The sequence below is a fragment of the Mercenaria mercenaria genome, chromosome 2 (assembly GCF_021730395.1).
Source record: "Mercenaria mercenaria strain notata chromosome 2, MADL_Memer_1, whole genome shotgun sequence".
Lineage (NCBI taxonomy): Eukaryota > Metazoa > Mollusca > Bivalvia > Venerida > Veneridae > Mercenaria > Mercenaria mercenaria.
In genome coordinates, this window is record NC_069362.1 from 59,458,129 (window position 1) to 59,474,678 (window position 16,550).

A 16,550-nucleotide genomic window follows, 5' to 3' on the forward strand; every position below is an offset into this window, starting at 1 on the left:
TTTGGAATAAATTTAAAATTAAAACAATGGGAGAATATCACGATCTATATTTAAAAACTGACGTATTACTTTTAGCTGATGTATTCTAAAATTTTAGATGGTTGTGTTTAGAGTACTACAAATTAGACCCTTGTCATTATTTTAGTAGTCCTGGTTTAGCTTGGGATGCAATGTTAAAAATGACTGGAATTCAGTTAGATTTAATAACTGATATTGATATGTATCTTTTTATTGAAAAGGGACTGAGAGGAAGAATAAGTTATATTTCAAACAGATACAGTAAAGCAAACAATAAATATATGAAAGATTATGATCCTAAATTAGAATCTAAATACATTATGTACCTTGACGCCAATAATCTTTATGGTTGGGCCATGTGTCGACCTTTGCCCTCTGGAAACTTTAAAATTTATATCCGAAAAACAATTCAAGAAATTAATTGCAAAAGGTAAAACTAACTTTATAGTTGAATGTGATCTTGAATATCCAAAAGAATTACATACTGTACATAATGATTATTCTTTGGCTCCTGAAAAAATTAAAATACCAGATCAATGGCTTTCCAATTATAGTAAAACTATTAAAACAGAATTTGAAATAGGAAAAAGTAATGTAAAAAAATTAGTTCCAACTTTAATGAAAAAACAAAATTGTGTAGTTCATTATAAAAATCTTGAACTATATACACAATTAGGGTTAAAAGTAACAAAAATACACAAAATATTAACTTTTGACGAAAGTCCTTGGTTAAAAAAGTATATTGTTTTTAATACTCAAAAAAGATCTAAAGCAAAAAATTCACTTGAAAAGGACTTTTTTAAGTTAATGAACAACTCTGTATTCGGTAAGACGATGGAGAATTTACGTAAAAGAATCAATATTAAGCTGCCACATGATGAAAATATTTTATTGAAGTATATAGCAAAACCTTCATTTGTTAGTTCAACGATGTTTAACAAGAATTTATTTGGTATTCATAGAATAAAAGAAAGCTTGTTATTAAACAGACCTTGTTATGTTGGAATGAGCATTCTAGATTTATCAAAATATTTAATGTATGATTTTCATTATAACTACATTAAGGAAAAGTACGAGGATTTAGCAAAGCTTTTATTCACTGACACCTCTATATTGAATAAATACAATGCATATGAGATTTTTAAGGACAAAGATTTATTTGATAATAGTGATAATACTGATTACGATAGTAATTCAAAATTTTATTTCGACAATAATAAAAAAGTAATTGGAAAATTTAAAGATGAAGCTGCCAGTATTCCAATCGTTGAATTTGTTGGATTAAGAAGTAAAATGTATTCATATTTATTAGAAAACGAAGTTAATGTTAAAAAATGTAAAGGAATTAAAAAACATGTTGTAAAGAAAACAATAGTTCATAAAAATTATAAAGATACTTTGTTTAATTCAACACGAAGTAATCACACCTTTAAAGTTATTCGTTCTGATAAACACAATCTTTCCAGTTATGTTATAAATAAAACATCTATATCATGTTATGACGATAAAATATACATTCTTGATAATGGTATTGATACATTAGCTTATTCTTAAATTATAGAACCATAAATTGTTAATTGAATATTTTTAACGTTTAAAGAATCAATATAAATTACATCATTCATTTTAAATTTATTAGCATAATTAATAGAATTGATTCGTTTTTTCTGTTTGTTTTTGCATTGTAACTTTGAAGAATTACATTTTCTTTATTTTTTTGTTTTAATTTAACTTCTCCTTTATCTAATTTAATTGCATCGACAAGAATAATTAAAATACAATTAAAATTAATTGTTACATTATTACCATTTTGAACTAAACCAGGACTAGCATTTACAACTTTCCATTGAAATAATCCACTATCGGTATCTTCGGTATAACATGTTAAGAACAATGGAGGTTTTCTTATTATTTGTCTTTCTATTTTACTTACTTTTTCGTTTATATTATTGAATATTCCCATTATATAAAAAACACAATATTTAATTAATTGACTAGATAGAATCTAACATAACTTCCTGGTTCAATAAAATATTGTTGTCCTATAATCAATCCAAGATTAATTGTAAACGTCATTCCTTTGCTTAAATTAATTTCAATCTTTTTCTTAAAAACCCGTGTTTACCCGAAATACTTCTTTTATGGTTTCGTCTGTCATATCAGATTTCTCTTCAAGTTCTCTAATAGAATCAACCATAGCTTTCATTTCTTTTTCAATTTTATCTTGTAATTGAACTATTAATAATGAATTCTTTTTAAAATCTTTTGTTACAACTGCATCGTTGGGTTTATCTGGATTTCCTAGGTTAATAAGGTTATTACCTCCCATATCTAATGCTCTGTTCATTGTGTTATCAAGTTCCTTATTTCTGTGAAGATACGATTTCCTTTTTAAGTTTTTTGAATTGTTTTTTAGTAGTATAATCACTTAAATCAATATCAAATTTAACTTTACTTATACTGTCGGGTTCACTTATTTGTTTTACATCATTAAAAACTCCCATCTATATATTACCAGTAAAGTTTTTTCTTAAAAACTTCCTTGGTTTGTCAATATATAAGAAATCATATTTTTGTTTTGTTGCATTAGCAAAAGAGTTAGGGTTAATATTTTGTTCATTACAAATCATATCATTTTCTCGTTTACTTGGACTTTCAAATAAAATATAATGTGAACAGTTAATCCGAATATCTTTTGGTGCTTTATAGTAAGACTGACTTAAATAAATAACACAACAGTTTTTGTGACGTCCTTGAATAAAGTACTTTGTTATTTCATTCTGAACCTTTTTGTCTTCACATACAAAATCATCAAATATTACTACTTTTTGTTTTTCTGATTCAAGATTCTCACAGGGTTCAATTTGGTTGGGATCAGCCGAATATTCAAGTATTTCATTTGGATTTATTTTATTTTTTTCTGCAATTCCATTTAAGAGTTTAATTAAATCCTGATATTTAGATTGTTCTAGGTTTTTAGCATATAGGTATAATTTATCATAATATATAAGAGGTTTTCGTATCATATGCATTAATGTATTTGTTTTGCCAGATCCGGAAGATCCACATATTAACATTCTAAAACATGAATCCGGCATAAAAGGATAATATTGTTTAAAGTTATTGTGCTTGGCATTACTTTTTGTATTATAATTTGGAATTTCCATTTGTATATTATATAATAATATTACATTATCTTACATTATTAAACATTATCTTACATTATCTAACATTATTATATAAATGCAATCAAAACTTAATGAAATAAGAATAAAAAAAAGTTTAATTGGACAAAAGATGAGAAATTTAAAAGAAGAAATAATGAGAGAAAAAATTAAAAAAGCTACAAATAGGGATATCTACACTGAAATTTATAAACCAATTACTGAAGGAATAGAAAGTCAAAAAGAAAAATTATCAAGTCAGTTAAAAGCATTACCTGGAATTAAAGAGCAATTAGCGTTACTTCCAAAAAGTATATCAGAAGATCTAACACAAAGTATTACTGAATTAACTAAAGAAATGCAGGATGAATCTAAAAAACAACAAGCTTTAAAATCGACTCCTTATTTTCATTCAGAAGGTCGGAAAGAACCAGACTATACATCAATAGATTGGGAAAAAGACTATACGCCAATAGATTGAAGAAATAAATTTGGGAAATTAGAAGATTATGGAAGAGAAAAGATGGGAATAACTGAAACAACTGACGATACATCCAAAGAATCAGAAGAAGAAGAATTGGGAGCAAGACCAAAAGAATTTGATCCGAGGTATTAAATAAAGAAATTGATTTAGATCTTTTAGATGCAAAACAATATTGGACGCCGCAAGAAGTGTTTGAATTTTTTCACACTGAATCTGAAAATCCTGATGAAAAAATGACTAGGGAAGAAGTAGAGGATATCATAGAAAAGGTATCAAAGAAAATAAAAAAATTGGGTAGTAAATCTGGTGCAATAACTAGAATGAAAAACCCCACAAATCTCGAGCTAGAGCAACAGAAAGCAATTATGGCTGAGTCGGATAATTATAAAAAATATAGAGAAGTAATCAATGATATTCTAAAACAAGGAAAATATATGGGAAAAGGAATAAGATATCATAATCCATATAAAGTGTCACCAAATGGTCAATATGGAAATTTAATTATTGATCTTAATAAACTTTATGGTCAAAACAAATTAATCGCTAAGGATAGAATAACTGGAAAAGAAGTAATTAACACTAAAGTAGATGATGATTTAATTGATTTGATTAATAAAAGATATAACAATAATAAAAAACATTCAATTCATTCTAGAAAAATATTTAAAGAATTAACAGAAAAATCAGGATTACCTATCAATAAAAGATCTATGAAGTTTAAAAAAAATAATTAGGGGACAGGGTTATGACGTTTGTCCATGTAATCCAGAAGAATTGGTTAATGACTTGGAGTTAATTTGTGGTTCGATTGATGCTGGAAATAATAATGAAAAACTAAAAAATGAAGGTATTAGTATAATTGATGAATTATTAAAAATGAATGAATTGTTACCAGAACAACATGAAATGTTATATAAAAAATATTTTTCTTGAATATATAAATGGAACAAAAAATAGTATTAAGTTCTGAAACAGTTAAAGATGATAATAAAAATACTCCGAGTGATTTTACAATCAGATTTGGTCGTTCTTTAATTTTAGATAAAAATAAAACTTATGCTGTTGGTTTGGATAGTATTAACACTATGACTTATTCTTGGCATAATATTAGTGATGAATATGATAATAAAAGAATTCGTTATAATAATGGTAAGGATTGGAAAGATATTATATTTACAAATGGTTCTTACAGTTACACTGATATTAATAATTACATAAGGGAAACATTAATAAGTAATGATGATTTTAATGGTGAATCAAGCATTGCTCCAATAAGTTTGGAATTTGATTTAAGTAGTTTTAAGATTTTGATTTCAATTCATGATAATTTTATGTTGGATTTAAGAATGTCAAATTTTCATACATTGCTTGGATTTGAGAAAAAAGCATTGAGAAATACTGAATGGGGAACTACAACACCAAATATAACTAACTCTGTGGATACAATTTATATTCATTGTGATCTTATTGATAATTCACTTGTTGATGGTAATTTTAGTGATATTATCTATGCTTTAAGTACTGCAGATTTAACAAGAGCTTATCCATTTACAAAAGAACCACGAAGAGTTGGATATTCTGGAATTAATAAAAATATTATAAATTCAATAAGAATATATATTACAGACATATTTGGTAGAATAATTAATTTTAACGGGGTTGAAACAAGTTTTACATTAATATTAAAAGAAATTAATTAAAATTTAGTTTTATATAATGTACAAGAAAGTTTATGATAAAAATAAAGGAATATTTATTTATGTTGATACTCACACGGGAGAAGAAAATATACACGGTACAGGTATCTTTGACACTTTAACGAAATTGTTTTCAAGTGGAGTTGCATCTTCAATTAGCACAGCTGGAAAAAAGGCTCTGGAAAAGCAGGAAAAGCAGCACTTGAAAGTGGAACAAAAAAGGTTGGAATGGAAGTTGGAAATTTAGCTGCTAATAATTTAATTGCTAAGGAATTACAAGAAAAGAATAACAGTAAAAATAATGAGGAGGAGGATATTGATATAAGATTAAATAGATTATTGTCAGGATCGGGGACGCGTAAACGTATTAACAGATTAATTTATAAAAAATAAAATAATATATAATATACATGTTTAGAACAAAACAATATTGTGAAAGATACGAACTAACTCCTATTCAATTAGATACAGCCTTAATATCTGTCTTGGGAAATAATGTTAAGCAACAAAAACGGATATCACTTTACAATTAATGATAGAAGTTCATATTTTGATTGGTTTAATGGTTATTTTGAAGTAAGTTTTAAAGTTAATAAACTTGCTAATGGTAATAATTATGCTGACGGAGATCAAATTGCTTTAATTAATAATGCAGCTTCAATTATTGATCAGTTAGTGGTTAAACAAAATGGAAAAATTGTATATGATTGTAATAATTTATACAAAGTAATAAATGTAAAAAATTTAGTTGAACTATCTAATGATTATGTAAAATCAACTGGAACAAATGAATTTATCTATTTAGATACTACTGCTACTGCTGCTGCTGATGATAATAAAGGTTTCAAATTTAGAAAGGAATTAATCCAGGGTGGTAAAGAGGTAAATGCTAAAATTCCATTAAATAATTATTCATTTTTTCAGGGTTTAGAAACTAATATTATACCTCCAAGTCGAATTCAAATAACACTACAGCTGACAGATGATGATGAATTAACTTTTAGAGCTAATGCTGCTGATGCTGGTAGAGTAATTGTAACAAAATTAATTCTATGGGTTCCGCGTTTAATTTTCAATGAATTTGGACTTAATCTAATTGCTGAAAGATTTACAAAAGCAAGATGGTCATACCTTCGGGAAATGGTGACACAATCAACTGATATACAACAAAATAATATAACCTTTAGAATAACGGCTGGTGTAACAAAATCACAACATGTATTTGTTTATTTACAACGACCTAATAAAAGTAATTCACAAGAACATAATCCACATTTATTAGATACATTTAAAATTAATGCAGCAAATGATAATTGCACTTTGAGCTCTTGTCGTCTTGAAGCTGGTAATGGTGTTTTTTATCCAGAAACAGAATACACAAGTATATCAAGAATATATGATGATGTAATTAATTATTATTATAAACAAAATAACAAAACTACTGGAAGTCTCTTAAATAGATTTAATTTTCTAAAATTGTTTGGATTTGTTCATTTTAATTTGGAATATAAAAAGGAAGTAATAACAAATGATCCTAAGCATATTACATTAACAGTTAGGTTAAATATTCCACCGGCAGCTAATATTCGTGTTTACGCAATTGTATGAAGAAACAGTTGAAATAAATACTATTGGAAATGAACTTATTATTGTTTAAATAAAATAAAATTAAAATAAAATAAAATTAAAATAAATATAAAGTATATAATGTCATCAAATTATATTGAATAGAAGGTTAACCTAACAGATGGGCAAAAGAAACATTTAGCACAGGCTTATAATAATAAAATTCCATATACTTTTAGATTAAAACATGAACAATTACGTGGAAACTTCTCTTTACTTTTAACAAAAACACAAATTAATCAAATTGAAAAGTCTATTAGAAATAATAAGGGATTAGAAATTACAATTTCAAAAAAACAGATGTCCAATCAAGGTCAAAATGGTGGATTTTAGGAGCTTTGAGTGGTTTGTTAGGAAAAACAATTTTTCCAATGGCAGCAAAAATAGCTAAAAAAATATTAGCCCCTCTAGGCATCGGAGCCCTCTCTGGGCTGGCCAGTACCGGTGTTAGTAAGTTACTTGGGAATGGTATGGTTTCGATAGCTAATGATAAGAGAAATATAATATCACCATATCTTACACCTAATCAAAGAAAGCAACTAGTAGGATCTGGAGTGATTAAATTAACACAAAAACAGAAACAAAATGGTGGGTTCCTGGGTATGCTGGCTGCTAGTCTAGGGATACCTTTGATTACATCTTTGTTAAGTGGGAAAGGACTACAGATTGATTCTCAAAGGAGACCTTACAGACGAATTCCTATAGTAAAAAAAAAATAAAATTTATAAACAAACCAATTTCTAACTTTGAAATTGAACAATGGGTTAAACAACTCAGTATTAAAAACTTTAGGGGTGTATTTAGTAAAAATGATTTACCAAAATCAAAGTTGAATAATGAATGTGGAATTATAAATTTGGACGACTCTGTTGGTTCTGGAACACATTGGGTTTGTGACATAAATACTTTGTACTTTGATCCATTTGGACTTCCTCCACCGAAGGAGGTAATTGAATATATACCCGGAGTCAAGTATAACGACATACAATATCAAGACAAAACAAGTACACTTTGTGGTTATTATTGTTTATTTTTCATTAAAATGTTACAAGATGGTATAAATATTTATGATTTATTGTATAGAATACTAAAAGTTAACAATCAAAAAGTAAATGAACAAACAATTATAAATGTTTTTACATCTAAGGGATAATACCCCGTTATTCTGCACAACACATAATAGTATACTAGTTATGTCGCCTTTTCTATTAAACTCCATAGCTTTAATCTATTATTGATTCGGTGACGTGCAAGGTATAACAAGATAAACATATTAGTTTCCAATGTCAACTCTATGATGAGCAGTTTTTAAATCCTACTAGGACTGAACTGTTTTTGATATTTGTCTTCTGGCCTGTTTCGTCGGGCTTTCTCTTGTTGCTCTGTCTTCTGAAAAGGCATTGAGTACATACGTTTTTGGTTCTTAAGGTTTGCTTTTTATATATTTATACACGAGCATCTTTGTGTATTACATGCCATGCCTTTTTGTTTCCATTACGTGTGTTAGAGATTCACCTGGAGGGGATTACTTTTATTTACACTGTCCCATGTCTTTGGAACATGGTGGGGGTAAGAGTGAGGTTGGGTGCGCACCATAAACCAGTTTAAGCTCCCCAGTGGTGTTTTTGCCACTGACCGTTCCAAGGCGGTGCCCCACTGTGTTCCTTTGTTTGTTCGTTTTGTCCTTGTGTGTTGACTTTGTGTGCGCGCGTGTGTGTATGCTTATTGTTCGTCTTGTCCTTATGTGTTGGCTTTGAGTGTGTGTGTGTGTGTGTGTGTGTGTGTGTGTGTGTGTTGTTCGTTTTGTCCTGATGTGTAAGCTTTGAGTGTGTGTGTGGTGCACGCGTTTGCGTGCTGGGGGTTCGTTTTGAGGAGGCTGCGCTTTTGGTGCGTGGCACGCCCTGTTTGATATTTTTCTTTGTTTTTATGAATAGAGTAGTAAATATTGCGGTAGTTGCTATGTGAAAACGTACACAAACATTGCACAATATCAAGTCAATAAATTATTGAGTCTCTTTTAGTATTAATCTTGTACTCTTCTACCAACAGAAAACATTTCAAAATCGGATTTTAGATCGTACGCATTAATACTATAAAATGCCTTCAAAATTTGAGATAAGAAGAAGATTAGACAAAGTTAATGATGAAATTGAAATTTCGATTGAGTGTTTAAAGTCGTCAATCCCATGTGGAATATTTATAGACCGGGCAATTTTAGAAAAAATGCAAGAAAATATTCAAACATTAAATATCAAAGAAGCAATAAATAACAGTGAACGGGGATTGGAATTTTTAAAGGAACTTAAAAAGTTTTTAAAACTTGAAAAAAGCAGACGAAATTGGTCGCAACAATATGGGGAAATCGAAAGAAAAATGTTATCTCAAGAAAGAAAAAGAAAACTTGAAGCGGAAGAATAAGAATCTCTTAAAAGAAAAAGAAAAATCCATATAGTAAGTTGCTTTGAATGTATAATTTTTATTTGTGTTTTTTATTTGATACTAATGTCATACTTCTTAAGATTTATTTATTTCATTTAAATTAGCCTTTCATTATTTTTCAGATTTGAGAAGCACCCCTCCACAAAGTCTTGAGTAAAAAAAGAAGAGTAGAAATACAGTAATTTTGTTGTAAAAAAATATACTAATAAAACAGTATATAAAATATAATGTGTTCAAAATTTTATTATAACACTATTGTCAAATTTCTGCCAAAAGTTTGCCAAGTTGGCAGACATTGTCACATTGCTGCCACTTGGCAGAAAAATGGCAGGCTTTTGATTGGTTGAATTTGTGGTTTCCTACATAGCCATTTTCAGAAAATATGTCAGCTATTTATAACCAGCTTTTCTGAAAGTACGAAAAAAATGTAAGGTTACAAACCTGTGTTTTTTAATTGTGTGAGTGGATATTTAATAAAACACTTATATTAAATCAGCTGTAAAACGTAAATCGATCACGGGGAAGTTTAAACGAAATTGTACTACAAATGTAAACATATCGGTTTTATGAATGAAAATAAATCCAATAAAATGTGACACCTGTAAATGTTTCTTCCGGGTTTTAAACTTTGTGCACTTACAAAATAAAAACAAGAGGTTAAGTGAGGTTAAACTGACCCTGTTTTCGTGGTAGGATTTTGACAAATATTTGGTGGAAGTGTTTAATCATATATTACTATAGGTTTTCATATAGTACTATGAAAACTTGTTTATTTTTTGTTTTTTAATTGTTTGACTTTGGGTTTTTTAGAAGTGGTCAAAAGGTTAAATAAGGTCAAATAACGCCAAAAGCGCTATATATATTACCACTTTCCTGGTATGACCTTGTCATTAATGCTTATGGGATGGGTCTTACCCTGTTAAATTCTGACCTCCGGTGTGACCTTTTCCTTTCAGCTAGGGAGGGATCTTAGTGTTGGCTCGACGACAACACCTTATGGGGAACATAATGTTCCTAGTACTACTTTAACTCTTTGATTTGATAGCAAATGTATTTAACAGACTGTGTTTACGTTTGACCTCCGGGATTGACCTTGACCTTTGATATAATTGTCTGTGAGTTGCAGATGTAATATCGGCTTATTATTGTAAACATTTGTCCAAAGTTATATAAAAATATTCTTGATGGATGGCACAGTTATGGAGCGGACATAAGGCAGACACTGTTAGCTTTCTTCACTGTTGATATTTGACAATAATGACCTTAACCTTTAAATGAAGAGTCTGTGTGTTACGCATGATGTTGTTACATAACGGAGACCATTTCTGCCAAGTAATACTTAAACCATTGATCATCCAAAAGTGGTGCTCAACTGTGTTCATTAATTTGTTTGTCTTGTCTTCGTTCTCTGTTTGCGTTTAGTTTGTTTATATATTTTATGCATTATTTATCATGCACATGTTCATACAAACACTATAATAGGGAGAGGGGGCGCGTGTTATTGTTACGTGGCTTTTTTTATTTGATATTTGTTCTTGTTTTATGTAATGGCCATGGATGAACGCGTAAAAATCTTAAGTCCGAACCGTCTTAAGAATACTTATTCCAAACTTACCTCCAGTGTGCAATAGAGGCTATGATGGTAATGAGTAAAGCAGCCAATGAGATACTGCATCCAACAACAATTGATATGATATCAATAGCCTTCGTGTCAACATTTTCCTGTAAAAAAAAGAAATATGGCACTGGCGTTAACGTTGCGGCATTATTCATAAACAATCTTAAAATACCTAAAAGTCTACAAAAATATTATTCTTCTATATTGAGTTTGTGGTATTCATTTGTTTAAAATTAGGTGTAATAGAAGGTAAAGGGACAACTAAACATGCTCCCCGATGTACCTGAAAGGAACAATAAATGAAAGAGACAGAATATGCTCTTACCTGAACTTACTTTTACTGTAAATGTTCAATATGTTTATTTTCATTAAAAGCTCCAGATAGTTCAACGTCAGGGTAAAGTCTCCACTAATAGATGTAGGGACGTTCAAAAATTCTAAATCTATACTTAACAAAACAGCTAAAATGTCATTTGTTGTTTTGTCAATTATTTACAAATGTCTGAAAGTACATTCGTATAATAATAGTACGTGTAAAACATTATGTCGCTAGGATCGTTACAAAGTTTCATCACAACATAACAATGACATCATATAATTTGATGCACCAATTTTTTAAAAGTCACAAACTAAAATGTCAACATAACGTTGTTGCCGTACACTATTGTAAAGGATATTTTGATTAGTGTATGATAATTAATCCTTCTCAGTATTTAAATCAAATTCTTCTCAGCTTATCATAAATGGTATTCACCTGTTTACCTAAACAAACAAAACTTTTATGTGTACTTTTGTAACTTTTGAAAAATGAGATGTAGTTGTGAAATGAATAAAGTCATAACTTTGTACGATTCGCTATTTTTGAAAATTTGATATATGATTTTGTAATTTTTGAACATTGGGAACGAAGCAAATTGCAGCGTAACTATTTTGTTCAGTGTATCTTAAATAGTATATATTTGATACAGCCATTTTCCTTTTGTAAAATCTTGACCAGTGAACAATTTTGAGTACAATTTTACCTCAAAGTTTCACTCAACATTTACTCTGAAATATTGCTTTTATGCTAAAACAAGGTATCCTGTAAGTTGAGTTACAATCTTTCAATAAACCCAAATTTAGATAATGCTTTTTGGTGTACAAATAGTCTGAAATTTATAAAATAACAAAACCGTTTTTAGACTAAACAAGATATATTTGCGATATATTTTTTTTTCTTCAGAACGGTGTAATGAACGAACGACTAACCTAAATTAATTGTTAAAAAAAATCATAATTTACTTGATGGGGGCAAGGCCTATGACTACCTAGACCTTTCTTATTTTTTGAGCCTGTTTGATAACGAAACTAATGAATACACAACTGAATATTTTACGTACTTCTTCCCAAGGGCTCATTAAGATCGCAAAATTTGTCAAATGGTTGCATTCACATACTGTTTCCGACGAGGACGAAGACGTTAAATTACACCCTTTTCTATCCCAAGCTGTCCTGAAATTAGGTACATTAGTTTCTAGACTTGCACACTGTGTAAGGGCATGAAATATATTTGGTATAAATAAACAGTATGTGCAACAATTCTGTCCAATAGATAATCTTTTTTTTTTCTCTCTATTTTATCTACGTTCCGGCCTCATGGCCTTTATTAACTCATCACTAATACCAGTAAAATTGTCATTATCGTGGTTTTTACAATTTTTTTTGCTATTTTATGTATGTCGATAGAGTACAAGTAAATATCCAAAATGTAACATAGGTGACATATGTGTTATAATATTGAAGAAAAAAAAACTTACTTATCTTCATTCCAGAAACTACATAGAGGATTATTGAATTTTCCCTGAATAAGAAAAAATATGATATAAATTTTCAACTGGATAGATACAGTATGTTATACATGAAATAGTTAATACTAGCGAACAGAACAAAAAAATAGTTCCCTTCATCTTTTGATTTTCCAAGGACTTTATTCTTACAGATATATTTTACTTACTACCCTATCAATTAGTAACAACAAAAAAAAAACCTTGTCGTTATACAACATTCACTGTCAAAGTTATACGATAAAAATGTCGCCAATATTTTGCTTCACCCCAGTTCAGGATTCTATTGGATAATATCAGATTCCTTTAATATGATTATTTATCACCTGTGTCGGAAGTGGTACAGTTTCTGACTTGTTCAGCCAATTTGGGTGAAATCAGGACCCGTTCTTGGTAAAAAAATGATGATATATTGATTTTTAAAAGTTTCGTCAATACTTTAATAATGATATTATTATTAATACGAGTACAGATGAAAATCACTTAATGCGCTTTACCCTAGAGTAACTTGTGACTATCATAAGATGTTAAAATTAACGGAAGACCGAAGTGCACGTTTGCGTCGTTTTAAAAACACTTTTATCGGAATAAACGAATTTAAGAAGGGCTGTCGATGAATTCATACTGTCCTGGTCTGCAGATTCAATAAACAGGCGTTCAGTTACCAGTTCAAGGGTTGCTCTGTCTTGCAAAACGTCGCGTTCACTTAGTTGTGCTCTAATGTCCAATAGCAGCTTGACATTGGCTACGCCGCCAGCAATGTGTTTCACCACAGAGAAGGTACGTTTAACAATAGTGTTAAACTGATGATTTTTTCTCCTTTGAAAGTCAACATAACTAAAACTATGTCCATACTTATATTCAAGAACCGTGAAAAAAAGAAAAATGTGATCAACATTTCTCGTTTACACCACAAATTAATAATGACAGCCGGCAACGGTTATTATTTTAAAGTTAATATTTTGATACTGACAGACGTATTTACTTCAGCGTAATGGCCTCGGTCAACACGAATGTCCATGACCCAAACAAAGGCAAATGCAATCAGCTAATGAAAAACATTATACATTGTATTAAAAATCGGTACTTAAGAAATATTAACTGACAATTCTTGTTGAATTTATGCAAGAAGACACTCACCTGAAAATGACCTAATTTCAGGTTGATATGAAAAGGGTCTTTGTTCTGTTCCCAGTTTTGTATTTTTACAGAAACCACTGCAGAATTTATTTTTAGTTTATAGTCCTTCTCTTCTTGTCTACGCATCATATATGAAATAATAGAAAGCACAATACAAATGACATTAATACTTTTGCAACAATACGTAAAAAAAAGATTTGATAAGGCTTCGGATACGGGAATGTAATTACCAACGATAACGAGACATTATGCAACAGGAAAGATGTATTCAACGAATTGATAGAAGACACTATATACGTCACCCATCAGAAATTGTCCTAGAAGGCAATATTCCTGTCAGATTATTGTAGAGTACGCTGGAAACATGTTTCACTCCTGCAACGCAAAATATTATCATGTGTAGTTGTTGTCTTAAAAGTGTGTCTAGTCGATTCGGAATATAAAAAAAACATTTACAGTGAATGTAGAAAACGGTTAAAATACAAACTGGTAGTTTATATATTTTTTTTTAATTTTGGGTTTAGCGCCGTTTTTCAACAGTGTTAATAAGCATAGTGTTCTTGGATTCTCTACATGAACTAGAGGTAGAGGACGTCATGACTTCTATCAAATCGACACGGAACATATAAGCCTCGCCCTAGACCCCGCAACCTCTGGATATGCGCTATCCCTTTTAAGGAATAAGGTCAGTAATCCGGTCGAAAATGTGCTTCCGTGGTGTAGAAGAAGTCCATAATAAATAGATCCCATTTTCCCCATTTTTTGCGCAAATTCGTGTAGAACGAGTGCTTTAATCACCGTTTTTCACTTAGTCTGCTAGAATACATTCTGTATGAAATGAGACGGTTTTCGTGTTCATACACCCCCCCCCACCCCCCACCCCTCCCACATGGCAAGTTTTGCAGATCGAAACCGGAAGTAGGTGTTTATTGCGCGGATGAGAGTAAATATGCGCCATTTTTAGGGCAGCAGACCACAACTGACTGGCATTTCACTAGGAACTAAATAACCCCATATTTTCTTTTCATTTTTTCGGTAATTTGTGATAGAACTTTCATGAAAAATAGGTATAGGAAAAAGTGATGTTATATGATGTTATGTTATATGATGTTATATTTATAGGAATAAGGTCAGTAATTCGGTCGAAAATGTGCTTCCGTGGTGTAGTCGAAAGAAGTCCATAATAAATAGATCCTAATTTTCCCATTTTTTGCGCAAATTCGTGTAGAACGAGTGCTTTAATCACCGTTTTTCACTACTAGAATACATTCTGCATGAAATGAGACGGTTTTCGTGTTCATACACCCCACATGGCAAGTTTTGCAGATCGAAACCGGAAGTAGTTGTTTATTGCGCGGATGAGAGTAAATATGCGCCATTTTAGGGTAGCAGACCACAACTGACTGGCATTTCACTAGGAACTACATAACCCCATATTTTCTTTTCATTTTTTTTCGTTAATTGGTGATAGAACTTTCATGAAAAATAGGTATAGGAAAAAGTGATGTTCTCTAAAGATACGTAAAGACGACCTGAAGTTGTCGTTTTTTATATGAAACAAAGAAGGATTTGAATTACTGACCTTTAACCTTTAAGTTAAGCGGACAGGCTATATACTTATAAAAATGTGGCTTGATTTATCTCATAAATAACTCTAGTCACAGGCAATTCATTATGATGTGCGGATGCCATTTATAACAAAAAAAAGTTTTGATTAGCTTGTTAAGATTTCATATAATTAACACCAATGTTTACCTTTAAGTGACTGTTTCGGTAAATGGAAAGAACTTGTCATGTTGTAAATTTTAGACTCTGATTTTGACGGGAACGTAACTCCATTTGATTTGTCATCGATCTTTGTCACGTGCAAAACTGAAAATTGAATTATATAATATAAAACAACTCTGATTAAAGTTGATCACCCTGTGTGTACGGATTTGCAGCGAAAAAAAAGATTATTAAATTTTGTTCAGTTCTTTCTGAAGATTTTCGACCGAGAAATTAATTATATTTGTTTTTGTTATAGGAATGGTTTCTGTTTGCTGGGTTTTATGAATGTAAAAACTTTTCAAAATCAGGTAAAGCATGCATATATGCAAACTTAATAAGTACGAGGCATTTATATTTATTTTAAAGTTATTTTTCAAACGATATATCATGCATAAATTCCAGAAATTCTGATTATCAAACTTTACATAGAATCGACTACCACGGTAAAAATTAACGTTTAAATGTACTCGGCTTTAATTGTACTCTGTTAACTGTTTTAATCTGTTGGCCTTTTGATTTGTGGTTAGACATTTAGGTACCTGACGCGTTTGTTTGCGTAAAATACCCGGTTTGCAGCAATGATTAACATTACACAGAAGTCAAACTGTAAGATTTGTCTAGATCATTAAAGTATTGATCACGCCTACGAACTAATGTGATAATTACCATTAATGACAAAATTGAAAGATAACGTCAAGTTTCCTTTCAACGCAAATGAAAATCAGTGTTCACTGTGTTGTAAATAGAATTTGAATTATTCTCTTAAAAAGC

At 30.1% G+C, this 16,550-nt stretch overlaps 2 protein-coding genes across 2 annotated transcripts in view; both read right to left on the bottom strand.

The window, feature by feature from the left end:
- LOC123564046 (CUB and sushi domain-containing protein 1-like) overlaps positions 1 to 16,550 on the bottom strand; it is a 156,655-nt gene that overhangs the window by 67,557 nt on the left and 72,548 nt on the right. The gene's annotated exons all lie outside the window — the stretch shown is intronic.
- Positions 1 to 16,550, bottom strand: part of LOC128555149 (adhesion G protein-coupled receptor B3-like) — a 29,030-nt gene that overhangs the window by 8,170 nt on the left and 4,310 nt on the right. The window contains exons 7-12 of the mRNA XM_053536696.1: positions 15,765 to 15,881; positions 14,312 to 14,384; positions 14,010 to 14,127; positions 12,843 to 12,886; positions 12,426 to 12,537; positions 11,044 to 11,150 (exon numbers count right to left, since the gene is read on the bottom strand). Of these exons, the coding sequence (XP_053392671.1) occupies positions 11,044 to 11,150; positions 12,426 to 12,537; positions 12,843 to 12,886; positions 14,010 to 14,127; positions 14,312 to 14,384; positions 15,765 to 15,881 (571 nt within the window). The remainder of the gene's footprint in view (positions 1 to 11,043; positions 11,151 to 12,425; positions 12,538 to 12,842; positions 12,887 to 14,009; positions 14,128 to 14,311; positions 14,385 to 15,764; positions 15,882 to 16,550) is intronic.